Source organism: Sciurus carolinensis, chromosome 13 (genome assembly GCF_902686445.1).
Source record: "Sciurus carolinensis chromosome 13, mSciCar1.2, whole genome shotgun sequence".
Lineage (NCBI taxonomy): Eukaryota > Metazoa > Chordata > Mammalia > Rodentia > Sciuridae > Sciurus > Sciurus carolinensis.
The window spans coordinates 41,252,530-41,274,198 of record NC_062225.1 but is presented as its reverse complement, the minus strand read 5'-3'; the positions used below and the strand labels follow the sequence as shown (position 1 = coordinate 41,274,198).

The 21,669-nt window shown below is 34.5% G+C and overlaps 1 protein-coding gene across 1 annotated transcript in view; it reads left to right on the top strand.

Moving 5' to 3' along the window:
• Ehbp1 (EH domain binding protein 1) overlaps positions 1-21,669 on the top strand; it is a 310,593-nt gene that overhangs the window by 50,525 nt on the left and 238,399 nt on the right. Inside the window, 3 exon segments of the mRNA XM_047522702.1 lie at positions 4,115-4,172; positions 12,754-12,849; positions 18,117-18,170. Of these exon segments, the coding sequence (XP_047378658.1) occupies positions 4,115-4,172; positions 12,754-12,849; positions 18,117-18,170 (208 nt within the window).

Here is a 21,669-nt window from a genome sequence, read left to right as displayed (position 1 = left end):
ATCAACTTATAATGTCCCTGAAGATTGCTAGTATATCCCCTCTTATCCTTCAGTAGCCTGAAGTCTTGGAGGAGGTTGATAATGCAGAGCTCCACGAAGAAGCTGCCTCTCTAGGTGTGGTAACCCTCAGGTGGCGTATATTCCCTGCTAGTGGGCAGAGGTGCCTCCACTTGTTGACCAATGGTCATCCAATGGGGAACTAGACTGTGGGCTGATGCAAGGCCTGTTTGTGCCTATGTCTCTGGTTTACCGTCCCTGTGGGAAAACCTCCCCCGGCAGGGAAGACTCACTCGGTGGGGACGTCTCGCTGGTCAGTTGCCCTCCTAGAGGTTCCCCTCAATCTACAACTACCACCTGGGCTGGGCTGTCTTCCTCTGCAACGATCCCAGGGGCCCGGACCTACGTCCTGGGCCTGGGAGCCTCACCCTTCGCAGGCGAGTCTCCTTAGGCTGCCTCTCCCAGAGAATCTGCCCGCTGCCCTGGAAACTTCCCTCTGCCCCTAGGCGTGTCTCTGTGCGGCTCTTCCAGCAAGAAGCCACCTAGCTCCTGGGACCCTGCTCTGCACCAATCGCCTGGCTATGCAGCCCCTCCCCTGAGCCACCACCTGGAGCCCCGTACAATAGCTCTGAGACCCAGAGACCCGCCACACACCTCCTCCTCCGGACAGCGGCCCGGTTTCCGACGCAGTCACTAGGAGTCCAAACAACTCACTTCAGGTCTCCTCCTCCCGCCAACCACCCGTAGCCCTTGGCAGTCACTCCAAGTCCAAGTGACCCGCCCTGTTCCTCCTCCTCCTCCTTGGGGTAGCCCCCCGGGTGTTCAAGAGCGGTGGCTCCGAGACCAGGTGACTCACCATGCTGCTCCTCCAGGCAGGCCACCGGTGTTCAGGAGCGGTCGCTTTTAGTCCAATCAACTCACCACTCGCCTCCTCCTCTGGCAACCGCCTGTGGTTCTGATGCAGTCACTCCCAGACTAAGCATCCCACCGCTCTCCTCCTCCAGGCAGGCCACCAGTGTTCTGGAGCAGCTGCTCCGAGTTCAAACAGCTCGTCACGCAGCTCCTCCTCCTCTTCCGGGCAACCTCCCGGCACTCAGGAGCGCTAGCTCTGAGTTCAAACAGTTCACCACGCAGCTCCTCCTCTGGCAACCGCCTGTGGTTCTGATGCAGTCACTCCCAGACCAAGTGTCCCGCCGCGCTCCTCCTCTTCCTCCGGGCAACCCCCCGGTGTTCAGAAGCGGTTGTTCTGGGTCCAAACAGCTCGCCACGCAGCTCCTCCCCAGGCAGCTGCCCAGAGCCCCAGCGGCTGCTCGAGTCCAAGCGCTATGCTGAGCCGCCTCCTCTTCGATGATCCCAATTGTCCGTGTTTACCGCTCCAGCGGGGGGAGGGGCCTCTCGCAGAGCAACTCCACTTCACAAATTCCCTGCATTCCGGGGCTACCGCCCCATCCGGGACGCCTCCCCAACAGGAGAGACTCACCGGGCAGCTTTGAGTTGGTCCCAAGTCTCTCACTATCTCCTCTTTTGAATCTTGCGTCCTGGAGCAGCGTGAAATGCAGCCGCCCTCTAGTCCGCCATCTTGGCCCGCCCCAAAATGTTCTAATTTTAAAACTAAATAAAATAGAATACTCTATAGGTCAAATATACCTGTAAAATCTAACCTCCAAGGGCCTGTTGGTAGGACCTTCAGTATAGGAACGCAGTATAGGATAATAAACAAGGAAAAACTGTTAAGATATGATAGCATTTTTATAAAAGTCCTGTAGAAATAGAATTTAAGAGTTGAGGTTGGAGATGAGAACGTAAGTGAATAGGTTAGTGTGGTAATAATATAAGTAGAATATTCTAGCAAACAAATATCAGGACTTTCAAACACTGGTTGGCTACTGAGTTCCTCTACAGTTGAGCTGCTATCATTGATGATATCTTCTTTGCTCCATCTATCACATTGCTTTATTGCAATCTATCACGTTGCTTTACTGCACTCCATCCTTACTGTCATTGTCTTATTTTACTTTTCTGAGTGTTGAACACAGTTTTCTGTTTTTTTCTGTTTCATTTTCAAATTTTGTTTGTTTTTCCATTGATAGAGATTCTTGGATTAAAAATTAATGCTGTTATGTTTCATAGTAACTCATCTTTTTTGCCTGTAATTCAGCACTTCCTATACTGGCCATCCTTCTTAGTGGAAGTGTTCTCTGGAAGACTTACCAAGTAAGTCACTGGTTTTATTTTACATTTTGTAAAATGCCTGACATTTGATGGGAACTAGACTGTCTTGAATGCAAAATCATCATTCTTCTATTGAATTATACCATCTTGCTTATCATTACCATTGAAAACATTGTACATTTGTTTAGATAGCACCTTAGTTGAATGCTTTCAATATTGATACCTTCTTCTTATATTCTTATATTATACATGCTTTTATTCTTTGCATGTATATAAACATTTCTTAAATGGTAGTTTAGCCAGATATGAAACTCTAGGGTGGCAGCTATTTTCCCTTAGCACTTAAGGATTATTAACTTCATTGAGTTTTGGGTCTGTGTAGCTAATGAGAAGTCTGCTGTTAGTGTGTAATTATTCCTGTCAGTGCCTTTTATGATTTCTCTCTTGATTCTTTGTACTTTAATTGGAATGTATACAGATGCAGTTTTGTTTTTATTTATACTGTTTATTTCTTGATGTATATTTTCTTTCTAAGAAAATATATACCCTACCCCTACCTTTTTTCAAGTCTGGAATATATTTTAGCATTGCCTCTCCCCACTGTTCTAAATTTCTAGAATTTCTATCAGGTGTATGTGCTTCTCAATCTACAGTATCTTTTACCTTTTAAAATGTTTTTATCACTTTATTTCTCTGTTACATTCTGGGTCATTTTCTCAGTAGTATTTTTCATTGGACAGTTCTTTTTTTGGATAGCCGTACAGGTTTGTAGGAGGATCACTGGGTGAGAAGTTTAAGACTGGTGACCTTTTATGTATATATCTATGTATATGTGTATGTATTAAATTAAATAAGAGGAAAAGTCCTCACTGAAGGTAAGGTATTCTAAGATAAAATAAAAGGGACATATAAAGTGGTAAAGGTCACCAAGATGAATATAATGTTCTATTTTTGATTAAGATAAAACTTTTTTTTTTTTTTTTTTTTTTTTGGTGGTACTGGAGGATGGAATCCAGGGCCTCACACATGCTAAGCAAGATGCTTTTTAAGTAAGTTTTTAAAGATGAAAATATAATTAAAGTAACTGAAAATCAGAGTCTCAATGTTTTCTGTAAGCGCCAAAGAGAACTTGGTTGTATTAACTACAAATGTATTATTTTTACTTTATCTTAGTAAAGGGTAAAATGGAAAGAGGTCTGAGAAATAGAAGACCTGAATTTTGGATGTGGTTCTGCCAAGCTTTTCATTAGTTACTTAACATTGCCAGGTTTTTTTTTTTTTTTCCCCCGGTGCTGGGATTGAACCCAGGGCCTTGTGCAGGCGAGGCAAACACTCTATCAACTGAGCTGTATCCCCAGCCTTACATTGCCAGTTTTTTAAGCTTTTAAAATGGAGGTAATACTTTGCCTATTTTTTCATACTGTGTTGTTTTAATGAAGATATTGAGATGATTATTAAAATGTTTTAAAAATGATAAGCATTGCTCGTAAGATATGGAGATGAAAAAGTAGTGTAACCCATAGATTTAAATTATTTTGAAAGTGCCATTTTTATGCTTATCTTTCTCTACAAATGGGAAAATATATTAGAAACATGGTACTAATATTTTGGAGAAGATATGCAATAGTAATCAATTCCAAATATTCTATTTAAAATAGTGTCCAGTTCTAAATATTCTGTTTGACTTGGCTTTTCTTAGTGACTTAACTTTCTAATGTACTTTTAGAATAGCATGTGGATGAAACTAGTTAAATTAGATCACAATGTATTCAGTATCTACTATATTTGAATATAGAGCTGTATTGTAAGACTAATTTTCCTGTATAATCTAAAGCAGATGACACCCCTACTTTTGGGGGACACTTTCCCCCTTTTAAAGACACCAAAGTAAACTATTAATTTAGATAACTTAAATAATATTTAAATTCTTTTTCCTTTTTGGCAGGCAACCAGATAAACTGGTGGTAGTTTGGACAAGAAGAAGTAGAAGGAAGTCTTCTAAGGTTAGTCTCTTTTCTAAATTTCTTGCCCAAATATTGAATTCAACTTTTAGTCAAAATTTTAAGCTTTTCTTGTCCTATTTTAGAATTTTTTAAATATTACTTGGTCTTTTGTTTTTTTTGTATTAACTAATCTACTCAAAGTAGATTGATCAGGCCCTGAAATCTTTTAATTGCAGTTTTTAAAGTGGGAGCCAGATGCCTGAGCTTTGATATTGAATTTTGTAACTAGTATGGTTTGAGTGTGTCCCCTCCAAAATTCAGGTGTTGCCTATCATGTATTAGGAGTTGGGGTTCTTATAAGGTGATCAGGCCATGAAGGCTTCTTCCCCCTCATGAATGGAATTAGGTTCCCTTATAAAAGGGCTTGAGGGAGGCAGTTCATTCCTTTTTGCCCATCTGCCTTATGCCATGTTAGGGTTCAGTAAGAACGCCCTTACTGGATTCTGATGCCTTGATCTTGGACCTCCCAGCTTCCACAATAATGAGGAAATGAATGTCTGCTCTTTATAAATTATCCTGTTTATGGTATTTTGTTGGAGTAGCACAAATGTGCTGAGACAGTAGCCTAGAGCAACATAATGGTTATTTAACTTCTCTGTAAGTGTTAAAAAATTAATGATTAAACAGATACCACTTAAAGAATTGTACCTAGGATTAATTTTCTTCAGATCCCAAGAGGAGTTGGATTTTCAAGATTTTAATTTTTTTGTACTGATAGTTTTATACATGAGGTATAATGTATATATTTTAATTATATAACTCATTGAGTTTTGATCACTATGTATTCTTGTATAATTACCACTCCTATCAAGATACAGACTATCTTCATTACTTTTTTTCTTTTGTTCCTCTTCCAATCAGTTCCCAACCTTGTCACCTTCGACTGTTATTGAATTTTATGTAAAATAGTACAGAAGTTCTATTTTATGTATGACTTATTTTGTTCAATATAAAGTTTTTGAGCTTATTTATGCTCTCATGTCTTTTAGTAGTTTGTTTTATGCCAAGTAGTATTCCATTGTGTGAATATACCATGCTTTAATTATCTTTTCCTCTGTTGATGAACATTTATTTTGTTTCTAGTTTTTTACTTTCATGAATATTGACTTGTGAATAAAGCTTCTGTACACATTATTGTTCAAGTATTTGGGGGGCAACATACCTGATGATGTAATCCTGGGTAATAAAATAGGATTTTTTAAAAGTTTTTAAGAAATTGCCAAGCACTCCCAACAGCAATACAGAAGTTTTAAGATGCTTCACATCATGAGCAGCATTTTCTTTACAGCATACATTTACAGTTTTGGGGGCATTTTATATCTATTTACCTATGAGAAAGGGGTCTAAAAATAAACATAGAGTCTTCTGTATGTCTGTATTGCTGACTGGGTCTTAAGCTTTTGTGGAAAGGACTAGAATGTTATCAGTAAATATAACAGATGAATATGGCTATATCTATAAACTTTAGAAGTAGATCCTACATGTTTTTAGCTACAAACAGAAAAAAGTTTCTCCCTTTTGATAATTAGGTAGCAATTATTTTCTAAAAGAAAATTATAGAACATAATATAATACTTTAGATTATAGGTTAATTAAAAATACTCATATCTGATGTTAAGCATACTTTTTAAAATTTATTTTTATTTTTGAAGGTATTCAAATAAGTTTTCCATTTGTTTTAGGCTCTTTTTCATATTGTATCAAATATTATTTTAATCCAGATCGCAAAATACAAACATGAGGCTACAGGTTGATTTTCTCAGAATGTGGTATTTTCTAGAAGAAATTACTTCTTGTTGGACTCATTTTCCAGGGGGAATGCTTTTAATGTTTCAAAACCATTCTGTATATAGTCAACCTTCCCAATCCATGGGTTCCACATTCGTAGATTGAACCAACTGTGGATTGAAAATATTTGAGAAAAGAAATTGTGACTCTACTGAGCATGTGTGAATTTTTTTCTTGTCATTATTCTCTAAACAGTATAGTACAACAACTAGTTACATAGCATTTACATTAGTCATCTGGAGATGATTTAAAATATATGATAAGATATGCATAGGTGATAATTAAGCATCTATGGATTTTGGTGTCCAAGGAGGGTCCTGGAACCCAATCCCTCTTGGGTACCGAGGGATGACTGCACTTTAGAATCACTGTGCTTTCTTTTGAAATACTGCAGATGTACTCTTTTGGAAAAGTTTATGACAACTGATACTGTGTTGAGCTTATTACAACATATACATAGTATATTCAAGTATCTATGAAAGTGCTGTTTTATAAATTGTATGTAATCGATAAATAAATAAATAAAAATTGGTTCCAGAAACTATGATATTCTAAAAGTAAAGGAAATAACTTTTTGAAAAAAAATTTTGAGAAACTTGAGATCCTTCACATTTTGAAAATTTAAAAAAAAAATATTTTTTAAGTTATAGATGGACACACCTTTATTTATTTTTTTATGTTATGCCAAGGACCAAACCCATTGCCTCACACATGCTAGGCAAGCACTGTACCAGAGAGCCATAACCCCAGCCTGACATTTTGAAATTCTTGAAGAAAAAAAAGAAAAAAAAAGTTTGTCTCCACCAGTTTTTTTAAAGTTAGCTATCAATTATATTAAATACAAAGACTAGAACTTTTTTTTTTCTTTTCTGAAAGACTTTTCTGTTTCCTGATGCTATTCCTTTAAGATACACATATTCTGCTAAGTACCATTGAAATCACTTAGGGGCACAGATCTCTGCAAGCATTGGCCAAAAAACATTCTAGTTTTTGCTTTTAAAAGTGTTTGAGCTACACCGTAATCTTTTTGTTTTTGTTATCTCTTTATGTATCTTTTTGTTTTTCTTATCTCTATGTATCTATAAATATATCTATATATTAGAAATGTTTATATGTACTTATGTTTATGTATACATATATATATACATAAATTCAGAACAGGTGGATGAATTATTTCACTGTCATATTAGCGTATTTAAAATTTACTTATGTTATTGTTCATTTTCTGTTAATAAATGTATTTTTTTTAGATAAATGTTCAAATAACTCATTGCAGATTTATTTTGATTCAGAAAATTAATTTCCAGGGATTCAAAACGCAATATGCACTTCCCCATCTCCTCAAGTCATCACATTTATAACAAAGACTTTAATCAGGCTGCAGTTGATTTGTACATTCTTAAATAATTTATTTTTCAGTAGTATATGTGACAACAGAAAGCAGGGCAGTTATGATAAATTAGAAAATATTAATATTTCTATGGTCTTAAATTCTGTTTTGTAACTAGAAATTTAAACTTGCAGAGAAATGGGAGAATTCCAAAGGGGATACAGCTGTAAAATTCTCACCAGTTTTTTTGTTGGCATTGCCACCTTTCATTTCCTTGATCTGTAATTGTGCTATAGCCTTTAAATATGTATCCTTCTATGTCAAGAGGAAGGGTATACCTTCAGCTTTGCTTATTGGCAGGGACGTTGGCAATACTAGATGACTTTATATGTGACATCTTAAACATATGGGTATGTGCAGTTTTAAAAATCAAAAACTATTGGCTTAACAAGTATATGGCAATTGTAAATTTTTAGTGAAATATTTTAATTTTTCTGGAATCAGAAATAACAGGTGAGTTCTTATTAATTGTATTTATTTACACACTAGGTACCAATCTTTTAGGTAAGGCATGACATGAAATAATTAGAAAGTAAGGTATTCTTATAGAGTTAGTACCCTAAATTGAGAAATGTTACGTTTTTCCCTAAGCCTGTTTTTGGTAGATGTCACAGAATCTGTTAAGTGATCTAAAAAATGAGAAAAAATATAGAGGGTCCTGGGTAACATGTCCTAATCTCTTATCTGCATTAGAATTTTGGCATATGATTAAATAACCTCACTTTCCTAACAATACAAAGGAGATAAATAACTGGACATGTTTATGTGTGTCATTCTTTTTTAGAGTAAGTCTTTCTGTTATTCTGCATTTAAAAACTAATCAGGGTTCTTATAGTGCGATATTTACCAATAATGTGCTTTTTCTATATCAGTCTCTTAATAACCTAAATTACAGGTTAGTAGGATTAGTTGTTTATTACCAGAGCTAGTTTTAGTTACCTGTATTAGACTTCTTTTTATAGCTTCAGACTCTTGAAATACTACTGTTTGAGGTAGAAATTGTATTAAGTTCTTGGAAAATATGAATAACATTTTTTTCATGTTTGTCACATTTTGTACATCCTTGATTTCTTCTCCAGTATACTTTCCTGATCCTGTATTTTTCTATCTAATGTATAATAATTAGGTAATGATGTAGCACTGACACTGACCATACTTATTATCGGCTACTTAACTAGGGTAATTGACATTGTTAGTGTCTTAACTCAGTCAAGTTGTACAGGCCCAAAAGAAATATCAGAAAGACAGAGATCTAACTTAGGTGGACCTTTTTTTCTGGGATGAGAGATACAGAATAGAATGGTAGGAAAAGTGGCAGCTTTCAGCTCAGGAACTAGCATACTTCCATCTTATTTTATAAAAAAAAAAAGATTTTTGTTTGGTAAGGAGATTGTATTTTTGTTTGCTCAACAATCTATCATTTCCTGATCCAAGACTGATTTTTGAAAGGGATTATCTAGAGGACCAGATTTTAGGGTACGCGAGAAAATCATTTGAAACTACCATCTCGAACAGTTGTTAGGAGGGTTCTACATTCCCTGCTTTTCCCATTTCATTATTGTGTCATACACAGAAATGTTGTCTTTAGAGATAAAAGTCTGTTTTCTTGACTACTGCCTGAATCAGTGATAAAACTGCAAATGATATGAGTTGGGTAAAGAACTCTGAATCATGGAATGTGGGTTCTCCTACTAATTACTAGTTATCAGTTCAGGCAAGCCATCTACTCTTTGCTTGCCTTAGTTTCCTTGTCCAGACCTAAGTTGTCCAGACCTTCTTGTTTAAAATTCTTTGATGGTAACTTTTTTTTTTCCCCTCCATTGAGAATGTTACAAACATTCCATCCTTTCTGCAGTGACTAATGAGAAAGGTTCAGTTTATACTGTTTCTTTTTATGTTTCTAATGTATAGGGAGGCTATGAAAATGTAATTCTGGGGAACTTTCAGCTATCAATAGGCATGGAAATAAGGAACTAGGGGAATCTCTGCAAAAGATTTTTTAAGTTATTTTTTTAGTTGTAGACGGACACAATACCTTTATTTTATTTATTTATTTTTATGTGGTGCTGAGGATTGAACCCAGTGCCTCACACGTATTAGGTGAGTACTCTACCACTGAGCTACAGCCCCAGCCTGGAAGATGTTTTTTAATCAACAAAATTTAGCTCTTTACCTTTGGCTTGGTGTGCTAATTCTTTCATGGTGAGTCTCTACTTTCTTCTTCTACCTGAAGTTTTGTAATGAGGGCAATGGAGAATGAAGAGAAGGAGAATTATTGACAATCTGTGAGTTAGATTTGGGGTACACTATTAAACTTATATCTTCTGTCATCTTAACTAATAAGATTTTATAAGATTGGCATGGATAAAAGATTCCATGATCTTTATCTGTTTTCATTTCTGTGACCTGGATTCAAATTCAAATTCTGCCTACTTACATGCTGTGAGATCTGATCAAGTCTGTGCCTTAGTTTCCTTATCTGTTGTATCTGCTCTCTGACATGCATCTGCATTCATATACTCTTAATTTCTTTTCTTTTATTATGGAAAAATGGACTTCCAAAAAAGGCCAAGTTGCTTCATTGTTTTCTGTTAAGGACAATACTCCAGCTATTTTCTCTTCCACATTATTAAGTTTTCCGTCTCCACTAGATATTCCCCATGAGCCTCAGAACATTTTTCTCTTAAAAAATTATCTTCTGATACTATTTATCCCCAAGCACTAACCTGTTTTTGTTTTTTCTTTTTTCTTTCCCTTCCAGCAAAACATCTCAGAAGAGTTGAATGTATTTCCTATCTTTAATTTATTTTCTTCTATTCTTCCTTGAATTCATTATCAGGCTTTTGCACTCACCACCACATTGACTCTGCTCTTTTAAAGTTAATGTTTCTGCTTTGCAAAATCAAGGGGTCATTATCAGGCCTTATTCTATTTGACCTACCATTAACATTTGGCCCAGGTAATTGTTTCCTTTCCCTTGAAAATTTTTCTATCCTAGGATATCATGCACTCCTGGTTTTTCTTCTACTTCAGTGACAGACAACATTTCTTTAACTTGTTAATGCGCTCCAAGGCTCAGTCTCTGGACCTTTATATTCTTAACTTGTATTCACTCCCTTGGGATCATAAGCACTCTTAAGCTCCAAGTATACCTTTATGCTCTTAATTCCCAAATTTGGAACTCTAGAATCATATATTCAAGCTGTCTGTCTGAACATTCACACTTATACATCTAAAAGGCAACTCGGATTTAATGTGTGTAAAATTGAACTCCTGAACTTATTTGCCAAACCTATCCTTCCCACAGTCTTGCCTCATATACACTTACAGCAATTTCTTCTAGTTGGTCAAGGACAAAAGCTTTAGAATTAGTCACAGCCAAATCATCATCAGCTCTCCCCTTCCTTCCTTTTTTTTTTTTTTTTGGTACTGGGGATTGAACCTGGGAACCCAGGAGCACTTTACCACTGAGCCACATTCCAGCTTTTAATCAAATGATTGACTGATTGGCAGGGTCTTGCTAAGTTGCTGAGGCTGGCATCCAACTTGTGAAACTCTTGCCTCAGTCTTCTGAATCGCTGGTTTTCCAAGCATGCATTACCATGCCTGGCTTGCAGTCCTACTCCTACTTCTCCTTTTTTTTCTTTTTTTTTTATTTGCACTAGCTTCTTAATTAGTTTCCACTCTTTTCTCTCCATGTCTGCCGTTTGTTCTGGACACATTAACCAAAATAAATTTGTGGAAACATAATTTAGCTATTTATTTCTCTGCTTAAAAACTTCCAATGACTTTCTGTTTCATGCAAATTACAAATCAATGTCTTTGTAATGACCTACCAGGACTTTATATGATTGGGCCCTCCATTATTTCTTTGGCCTCATCTCCTGCTTCTCTCCTCTTGACCACTTAGCTTCAGCCTCATTTTCCTTGTTTGTTATTTAAGTGCATCAGTGCTAGTTGCTGTTTTTTTTTTTTTGTTTTCCTCTAGAAAGCTCTTCTTATGTATTTACATGTCCAGTTTTCTTTTTCTTACAGCCTTAACTCAAGTATCACCTTCTCAACAAAACTGACTACCTGTTGAAATATTACTTTCTTTCCCTCCTTCATCCTTCTTCCCTACTTTGTTTTTTCTCTTTAACATTTAACTTACACCTAATATACTGTATATTTTACACACTTAATTTATTTGTCCATCTCTTTCTACTTATACTATAAACTCCACTAAGGCAGATTTTTTTTTTCACTACTCCTATGCCTAGAACCATGCTTGGCAAATAGTATCAATCAAGTGAAAGAATGAATGAATAGTAGTTACCTTATAGGATGCTTTATCAGATTAAATGAGTTTAACATAATTAAATTAAACTCATTGTTAGAACCTGGACTAAAACATAGAAAGTGCTCTGTGTTACCTTTTATTACCTTCACAGTATACCCATGGATAGTCTTGTAGCCCATAGAGATGAAGACTTGATTGAGATATATATTGATTTACCATCTTCCATCAGCTCACCCCACAATGTGGAGTGTTGGAGGTTCCTTAGGGTACCTTGATAATCAAGATTTATAAGGGAAAAAATAATCTCCCAAATTTTAAGAATTAGAATATTAGAAATATTGCCTGGAAAAAATGCTGTTTTTCTTTACTTGCCCCAATGGATAAACATTGTAGTTTAGTGGAAAATGAACTTAAATACAAAGCTCACAACTATTTTTTCCTCTTTTCTTTTTCTTTCAAGACAGAGTGTTGCCCTCTGTGTTGCCTATGCTGACCTTGAACTTCTGGGCTCAAGTGATCCTCCTGCCTCAGCCCTGCTGAGTAGTTGGGACTATAAGTGTGCACCACTATACCTGATTAGTAGTTTTTCTTTTAAAGAATTAATTTGTCTTTAAGTTCTTAGTCACAAAAGTATTTTTCCTAACAAAAGTATTATACAATTAATAATAGCTTTGGAAAATATGGGAGCTGGGTGCTATGGCACATGCCTATAATCCCAGCTAGAGGCTGAGGCAGGAAGACTGTAAATTTGAGGCCTGCCTCAACAATTTAGTGAGACCCTGTCTCAAAATAAGAAATAATAAGACCTGGAAATGTGACTCAGTGGTAAGGTACTCCTGGCTTTTAATCCCCAGTATGGGGATTGTGGAAGGAGAGAGAAAGGTCTTATTTTTGCATCTTTGTTTTTTCAGTATGTGTGTATATGAGGATGAAGGTTTGTTTATAGATAATAATCTCTAACTCTCATGTGATGTGGCTTGTCCTGGTCCAGCTTTATGCCTTAAATTTTTTATTTTACTAATCATTTTTGTTTCAGGGAAACTATAGATATAATGGATAGCAAAAAAGGTCAATAAACTCGTGTAAACTATTAACATTGCATTTTCTGTACTTCATATTGGTAGGCTCATAGCTGGCAACCTGGAATAAAGAATCCATACCGTGGTGTTGTTGTATGGCCTGTTCCTGAAAACATTGAAATCACTGTAACACTTTTTAAGGTAAGTTCTATTATTATAAGTTATAAAATTTATTATATACCATGGTTCTAAATGAGAGAACATTTCATTATTCATTGTTTCATACATTTGTATCCAATCTGGTATCTAATGTACAATATTTTTAGGAATATAGGAATTTATTATAATGTGAAGCATCTATACATTTATGCTCTATGAAGTCTGAATGATTTGGAGATTATTTTGAAGTTGTTACAGTTAAGATTAGCTGAGATACTTCTTTTACCACTTCCTACATTGGATTCACAGGAATCTTTGAAGCAATTTTCTTGTGAAAAGCTGAGCTTTATAAAATACTTTGTTCTGCCCCTCATTTTGTTAGTCTTTTTTGATAATGAGTTGTTTAAAATTGGTTTTCAATAAATATTTTACTAATGGTAATGTAACAAGACATGTTTATAATTGATATTTGGCAAATATTTTATTGCTATTAATATGAGTGTAATACTTATCAGCAAATTCTGGTTGTAAATTCAAAGCACATATTCAAAAACATAACTGTTCATGTGCCTTTCTGCTTGTTTTGTATTTGTTTTTTCTTGAAAATCTACCATATTTTTTGAAACTTTAAAAATACTCTGCACACTAAGCACTGGAGTATTTACTTTCCTAACCAACTCTTTACTTGCTCCTAAAACATGGTGGGACAGATATGTCCTAGTTTTAGCTTTTTGGAGGATGGTGGAATTAGAAAATAAAAGCTTTATTTCCTCTCCGAATGATTCAGATTAGGAAGTTACTTTTCCAGAAGGACAAGAGAGAAGAGGGCATCTCATTAAGCATAATTTAGTAATATGAAATTTGTGAAAATCCACTAACTATTTTAGGACATGAAATTAAAGTAGAGCAAAGTGAAATTAAAGTTGAGTGTGAAATCACTGTGTTAAAAAGTACTTTTGATTTTGTGATCCAAAATATTAATTAATTTCAATATTCAGAAAGTACTGTTGAGATCCATAGAAAAAACAATATGATGATTGTTAGTGCACTGGCCCATAGATGAAGTATTATTTTTTTAAACATTTTTATTTACAGATGGACATAATAACTTATTTATTTATTTATTTATTTATTTATTTTATTTATTTTATTTGATGTTGAGGACTGAATCCAGTGCCTCACACATACTAGGCAGGCACTCTGCTACTGAGCCACAACCCTAGTCCTGAAGTATTATTTTTAAATACTCTGTATTTCATACTGTTTTATAAAAGATTCTTAACATATTACATGTATTTTTTAGTATTGATGTTACTCTTATTGACATTGAAACATTAGTTGATTGTACTTGTCATCTCTCTCTCACACACACACACACACACACACACACACACACACACACACAAACCCTCTCTGATTTGCTCAGGGAGATATAGGAATGAAACAGTAGCTGCTCTTTTTTTCCAGGATAGTCAGAACCACTCTATTGCTCTTCTACCAAATATCCTTTAAGTCTGTTATTAAACCCTCTTCTCCATGATTCTTCTACTGGAATTAATATGCTCTGCTGGTTGGTTAAGAGCAATACTTTCAGAGTCTCTATATGTATTAGTTCATTTAATTCTCAAAGCAACCCTAAGATTCTATTGTTATTCCCATTTTAATTATAAGGAAACAGACCAAAAAGGAAGGTAACTTGCTTAAATATCCTGTTAATCCTATTCTTACCTCTTTGCCTATTCTGTATTCACAAGTTATGAATATTGACTACACCAGCAAGATGTGGCATTCTCAAGGAAGACTTTTAAGTACTTTCTTAAATATGTTGATTTAGTCTTTTGTTCATATTGGTAAGGCAAATGAGTGGACTTAGTTTTACAACTTAAAAAAAAAAAGTGATAAAGAACAAGGAGTTAGAATGGAGCTGGTAAATAGCTGACAGCCATGTGTTTGGGAAAAGAATATGCACTGACTGAATTTGAACTGAAAGTGACTGTTGAAAGGTATTGCTTGGAGGGTTAGGAGTTAGTGTAGTTTTTGAGTAGTGATGAGGATGTTCCCTGTGTCCTTTATAATCACTGAACTAAAGCCTTTTGGTGTTAGGATATAGGGAAAACAAAACAAAACAAAACAAAAGATCTCTTCCTTCCCAGTTTGTTATATTCAGCATTTCTTATCTATTATACAATTGGAGCAACCTTGTGACCATTTTCAATATTTAAGTGAGTTTTCAACTGAATTTTATCATCCTGACTCTCCCATGCTCTCAGAATTCTAATAGAAAAGCGAGAAGTACAGAACAAAATGAAACAACTTCAATCTTTTCATGGCAACTTTTGGATCTTGTTTTTGAGCAGCATTTAAAAATAATTCAAGTGAAAAAATATTTATATTTTCTCCTTTCTTATACTAAATCCTGTAGTTTATTCAGTCTTGAAATTTACAAATAGCTTCAGTAGAGCCAGTCATGGAGGTATTCTTACAGAGAGATGCTTTTTAAGAAGGTTGTCAATATATTTCATTTTTCTGTGATTTATCTTTTATTTATTTATTTGTTTGTTTGTTTTTTTCTACTGGATTTTGAACTCAGGACCTCATGCATGCTTTATCAGCCCAATCACTTTTCTGATTTAATTAGAAGTTCATTTCTTATTGGCACCAAAATAGGCAGGTAGATCAATGGTACAGAATAGAGGACATGGACACAAATCCAAATAAATACAGTTTTCTCATACTAGACAAAGGTGCCAAAAATATGCAATGGGTAAAAGATAGTCTCTTCAACAACTGTTGCTGGGAAAACTAGAAGTTAATTTCTTTAGACTAGCACCTATTTTTGAAATTTGAATTAAATTGAAAATAGCTGTTTCTAGTAAATTTTTTAAAAATGCCTTTTAGGATTTTAAGAAGGAAAATGGCAACTCTTCAAGCCACTTCAATTTTTCTCTTTAGAGCGGTGCTAAGAATGAGACAAATAGAGAATAAGATATAAAGAAATCTTAATTGATTCAAGCGAGAAGTCATTCTCATTTATGTTTTTGTCTGGTCAGTAATATAAATAGTTAACTATATAAAGATGCCATTTTTAAGTGCCTTAAAAATGAACATTATTTTTCCTTTCACATCTTTTTACTAACTTTACCCTATCAGATGTTTCTTAGTCTAATTGAAATTATTCCTTAGTAAATATTCTTTTAGAGGTAATACATCATCTATGTTTTAGAAAAAATGTTTTATCTACTTAAATATGTCTTAGAATGTATAAGGCACTGTTAAATATTTGTTAGTTTTTGAGACATACATCCATTAATTCACTTATCAAGTACTCTTGAGAACCTGCTGTGTGCCACGTAACATTCTTGGTCCTGGGGACATAGTGGTTAAACTGAAACGTAGATTCAAGTCAGACAGACCTGGGATTGCATCATAATGCTTCAACCTTTACTTGTGCACTCTGAGAAATTTTCTCTCTTAGATTTCAGTTTTCCGTTCTATTAAATGGAAGTGAAAATAGTATGTATGTCAAAACTTGCTGTAATGAATAAGGCACTTAGCACAATTAATAGAATATGGTGTGTGTGCAATAAATATTTTGCATTACTATTATTCTGATACTAATTATGCTGATTTCCTTAAAAAATAAGACAGGTTGGAGGATAATAGACTGTTCTCTAAATTAGCATTGTTTATGTCTTAAATTCATTATGAAAAACTCCTTCAATCTCTACTTGTGGTCATTGTTCTCCATAAACCTAGTTCCTGGGCAGAAATAACTAGGAAAACCAATATCAATTATTCAGCTTCCCTTTCTCTTCTACCCTGTCCTGTCCTCCCTTGCCCAACACCACCAAACAGACTTCTTTTGGCAGGTTTTTAACCCACCTGCATGAATTTACTCATAAAAATAGTACCTCAATATAGCACATACCATACTAATGTATTACAAAATAAGTAAACAGAAATAATGAAATAACTAAGGAATTAGGGATTTATCTCATAGGTCGTAAGGGACATTAAAGAAATCTGAGTTGTACTAACATGGTCAGAACTACGGCTTGGAAGAGTTAATCTGTGTAGGAGACTGAATGAAAGAGACTAATTGAGAGAATGCTACACTCAATTATATCTTGAAATAGCCAAGGTACAAACTCAGCTGTGGCAATAAAAACAGAATAATAATAATAAACTAAAGTAGGATCAATCATAAATGAATGCTTCCCTATAAGAAGCATGTGGGATCTGAGACCCAGAGGGGGAACATCAAAGCCCATCTCCTATCTGTGTATGCTCAGTCTTAGAGTGGAATGATAATTCAAAAGCCTGCTCTGCTGAACTATTCTCTCACTGTCTCCATATGTCCATCCTTACCCTACTTGTAAAACCTAAAAGTGAACTTGAATAAGTTAAATGCACAAGTAATGGGACCTCACTACTTTTTCCTCCTTGCCTTTTGCTTTGTTGCATTTACTTATCCTAGTATCTGGAATATGTACAGTCCCATGTAGCTCAGATACTTATTCTCTTGTGAAGCTTTTATTTTCATTCCTGTTAGAAGTAATGTGTTGTTTTCTAATTTCTGGTGAAGCCATTTATTTCATCCATCATATATAAGTATTTAGATTAAAGTTATTGTGTTGTCTTTGAAAGCAGGAACAATTATGTTTAAACCCATGTAACACCTTTATAAACTTTCATATAATAAGTACTTAATAAATATTTGTCAAATAGAAGTTTGCAAAAATGTGCCTTATTTAAAAAAAAAAAAGATATTGCACTGGGGGTAGTGGGACCCATTTCCCTTTCTCATGTTTCTGTGGCATTTCCAGGGTTAATGGGGAGAAGTGGTAGGAGGGTACCAATATCCCATACTGATTTAACCATTTTGTCTGAATTATGAGTCCCTTGTAATGCTTAGAAGTTCTAAATGTGTATAACCTCTACACTGAAGAACACCTTGCTTTGAGTGGTACTTTTGGTTTAAAGTACTTTCGGGATAAAACTGAGGACAGAGATTTATAACAGCATTTAATAATCCTAATGAATTGTCTCTCTGTCTCCAATCAGGTTTCTTTTTGTCTTGCCTAGATGCAATGATGGAAAATAGTGATAAGTATCAACAAAAGTAAAAATAGAGAATTTCAAAATATAAAACAATGGACTTAAGTTTAGAATAATTATGAAAGTATCATAAGGGTAGGCTATTTTGCTTCTCCCTTTAAAAAAAGTTAGTAAAAGTTAAAAACAAATTTGTTTGTAGTTTCTTAACTGAATTGATTTGACGAAAGATCTGTATTTTGCTTTTGTTACAGGATCCTCATGCAGAGGAATTTGAAGACAAAGAGTGGACATTTGTTATAGAAAATGTAAGCTAGTAGCAAATTTCTTCACCTTTCCTGTTTTTTACTTTATGTGTGCATTATTAAGGTCCATGAATGTTTTGACAGTAAGAGAAATGTTTCCTTATGAAAATTAACTAGCAATTTATAGATTTTATAAGTTTTTAATTAAATGATAATTAATAGAATTATTTGAAAGAAATGCTTTTGTTAAAACTTTATCAAATTATGTGTAATATTTTATGTATTCTGTTTGAGGCTTGATGGCAAAAGTGTCTCAGTTATTTATCTTTTTGTCTGTTTAGCATCTATAATGGTGCTTCTCACATAGCAGATACTCATTTAAACATTTATTGAATGAAATCAGAATTACCTTTGATATCTTTGAAGGAAGTGTATATCCAGTGTGATAGTACACACATGTAATCTCAGTGACTTGGGAGGCTGAGGTAGGAGGATTGCAAGTCAAGGCTAGCCTCAGCAACTTACTGAGACCCTGTCTCAAAATAAAAAAATAAAAAGGACTGGGGTTAAAGCCCAGTGGTAAAGGAATCTTGTACTTTTTTCAACAGTGCCTGTGCCATTTAAAGAGCTGGAAAGATGAGGGGTCAGATCTGGTCCAAGCACAGTAGGGGAGTTCTGATGACTGTATTTCAAGCCACTGCCAATCGTGTTAAAGTTTCACACATTAACAATTTTGACGTTTTTTCATAAAAAATATTTTTAGTTGTAGATGGACACAAGAACTTTATTTTATTTATTTAATTATTTTTGTGTGGTGCTGAGGATCAAGCCCAGTGCCTCACACATGCTAGGCAAATTCTCCACCACTAAGCCACAACCCCAGCCCAGTTTTGGCTTTTTGTAGTGATAGATTTGAGCATTATACCTGAAGTAGTGATTAAAAAAATCAGCTTTAATTCTCACATCAAGAACTTCTCCCTAAAGGAGGGCCTTTGGGTTTTCATATTCATAGTTCTATTATACAGCTGAAGTCTTTTAATTTGACATATTAAAGAATTAGCCAGCTAGCCACTTGTGGTGGTGCACACCTATCATTGCAGCTACTTGGGAGGCTCAGAGGAGGATCACAAGTAGAGGCCAGCCTGGCAACTTAGCAAGACCTTGTCTCAAAATAAAGTTTTTAAAAGGGCTTGGGATGTAGCTGGAATGTAGCTCAGTGGTAGAGGGCTTGTATGAGGCTCTGGATTCAATCCCCAGTACCACCACCACCTCAACAACAACAACAAAAATTAGCTAGTTAAATTTGACTTGTAATTAATGGCAAAGGTATATAAAAACTAATTTTATATTTGTTTAAAATGATATTCTTATTACCCAATTAATCTTATAGTAAAGACACAGTGGTTCCAAATTTTTGAATAACAGGTTATAAGTTAATCACTGTAGAAACAGTACCAAAAAAAAAAAAAGTTCTTTGATATATATTAGATTTGACCACAAAAGACACTCAAATCTGTGGAATTTTCAGAAAAATAACCTTCATAAATTCTGTATTATACATTTTTAAAGGTATTTTAAAGATCAATAGGGACATATTAAACTTAAAGTTGGTTCTAAGATAAAGAAGTATATATTGGATTATCCTTTCCATATTGAAGTGGTTTGAAAGTAAAAGAGCTGTGAAAAGCTCAGAAACTTATTTTGCTCATTTGCCTGTTTATTACTCAAATGGTTGAAGTTGCTCGAAATCAGACATTAGGTAAGGAAATAAACATAGGAGGAAATTAAAAATGAAATGTTAGAAGTCCTTCAAAATGTTTATTAATACATTGATTCACAAAAATATAATAAAATGATATAAATGATTTTTAAATATTATTCATATTGTTCACCTTATAAAACCAGTGTTTTAATTGAGATATTATAAGAAATTAAGTTTTACTACATAATGATATAACCTTGAAAACTTTACTCTGAATGATGTAGTTGATAGAACACTGTGTTTCTATTTTCCCAACCATCATTCTGCTTTTTAACATTTCTACTCCCCTGGTTTTTGTTCTTTTTTGTGGTTTTCATCTGTTTTCATAACAATCTATGGGGTTGAAGAATTATTGTTAGACATTTCCTTCTAAATCAAAATTCACTATAAGTAGACAATGCATTTTTCAGTATATTCAAATTTTCCATCTTCATTATCAGGTAAAAGCAGTTTGCTTTACTTTGTATTATCTAATGAGGTACTTTTATAAACATTTGAAAACACATGAACCAATATTCATTCATTCATTCATTCAGTACTAAGCATTCACTGAGCTTGTAGTATCCTGGGCACTGGTAATAAAGTATAAAACGAAGGACAAATCTTCATGAAGCTTATAATCCTGTGTGTGTGTGTGTGTGTGTGTGTGTGTGTGTGTGTGAGAGAGAGAGAGAGAGAGAGAGAGAGAGAGAGAGAGAGAGAAAGTACAAATTACTGTGTGAAATATATAGTATGTTAGATAAAATAAATACATGTTAAGTATATAAATATATAGTGCCTTAGGTGCTATGGAGAAAAACAAAGCATGGAAGGAGGGTAAGGATCCTTTGTCTTTTATTCTTATATAGACATAATTTGTTGCTTTATTCCTTACACGGTCTCCAAAAGAGAATCGGGGTATCCTGATCAAATTAATTTAAGGTGTATTTTAGCAAGAGAGCTGCATACTGTAAGGTTGAATGTGGGAAAAGTTTAACCTTGGGAACGCCTATGTAAACGTTTTCCTAGGTTACAGCTCCTCTCAGTGGTCAGTGATGGAATTGACTGTGGCCTGGAGAAGGTGCTATTTCTGTAGATTATCTTGTAGCAGCAACATGTTATAATGTTATTTTCTTCCTTATATTTTAAATGTGCTTCCATATTTCATACAGAAGAGTTGGTAATTTTGAAGGGCCATAGCCTATTTCTTTCTCTTGTAAAATCTTTATTTTGTTTGAAAGTCTGTTTTGACATGAAAAAAAGGCTTGCTCTTTGAAAGGAATTTTAATGCTTTTCTTTCTTTCAGTCAAGAAATTCTGACACTTTATGCCCAATATCTTACAGTAGTAATAGTAATAAAAGTGAAGTTTCATTAAAGATACCATTAAACAAAGAAGTCTCTAAAATATATCACTTTTACAAATTTATTGGGCACTTACTCTGTATCAGGTGCTGTGTGGAATGCTTTATACGTATTAGCACATTTGCTTATTGCAACAACTATGAGTCACATATATAACCCTATTTTACAGATAAAGTAAGTCTTAAAAGAGTTTCAGCAACTTGCTCAAGGTTATATAGCTAAAAAGTAAGGATTTTATCCAGTCTTACCTTTCTCCTGGACTTTTGCTCTTAAACCCTAATGAAATAACTGCCTCCATAATGACAAGGATGAAAAGAAATAATTTGAAATTATAGAATCATAAAGACATCTTAATTAATGGTAAACCTTGAGGAAAATATGTATTAGATTAGTAGTCTTTAATTATTATTTATATTCAGTCCAAAACTTCTCTTAGACACTATAAAATGGAATTTTAG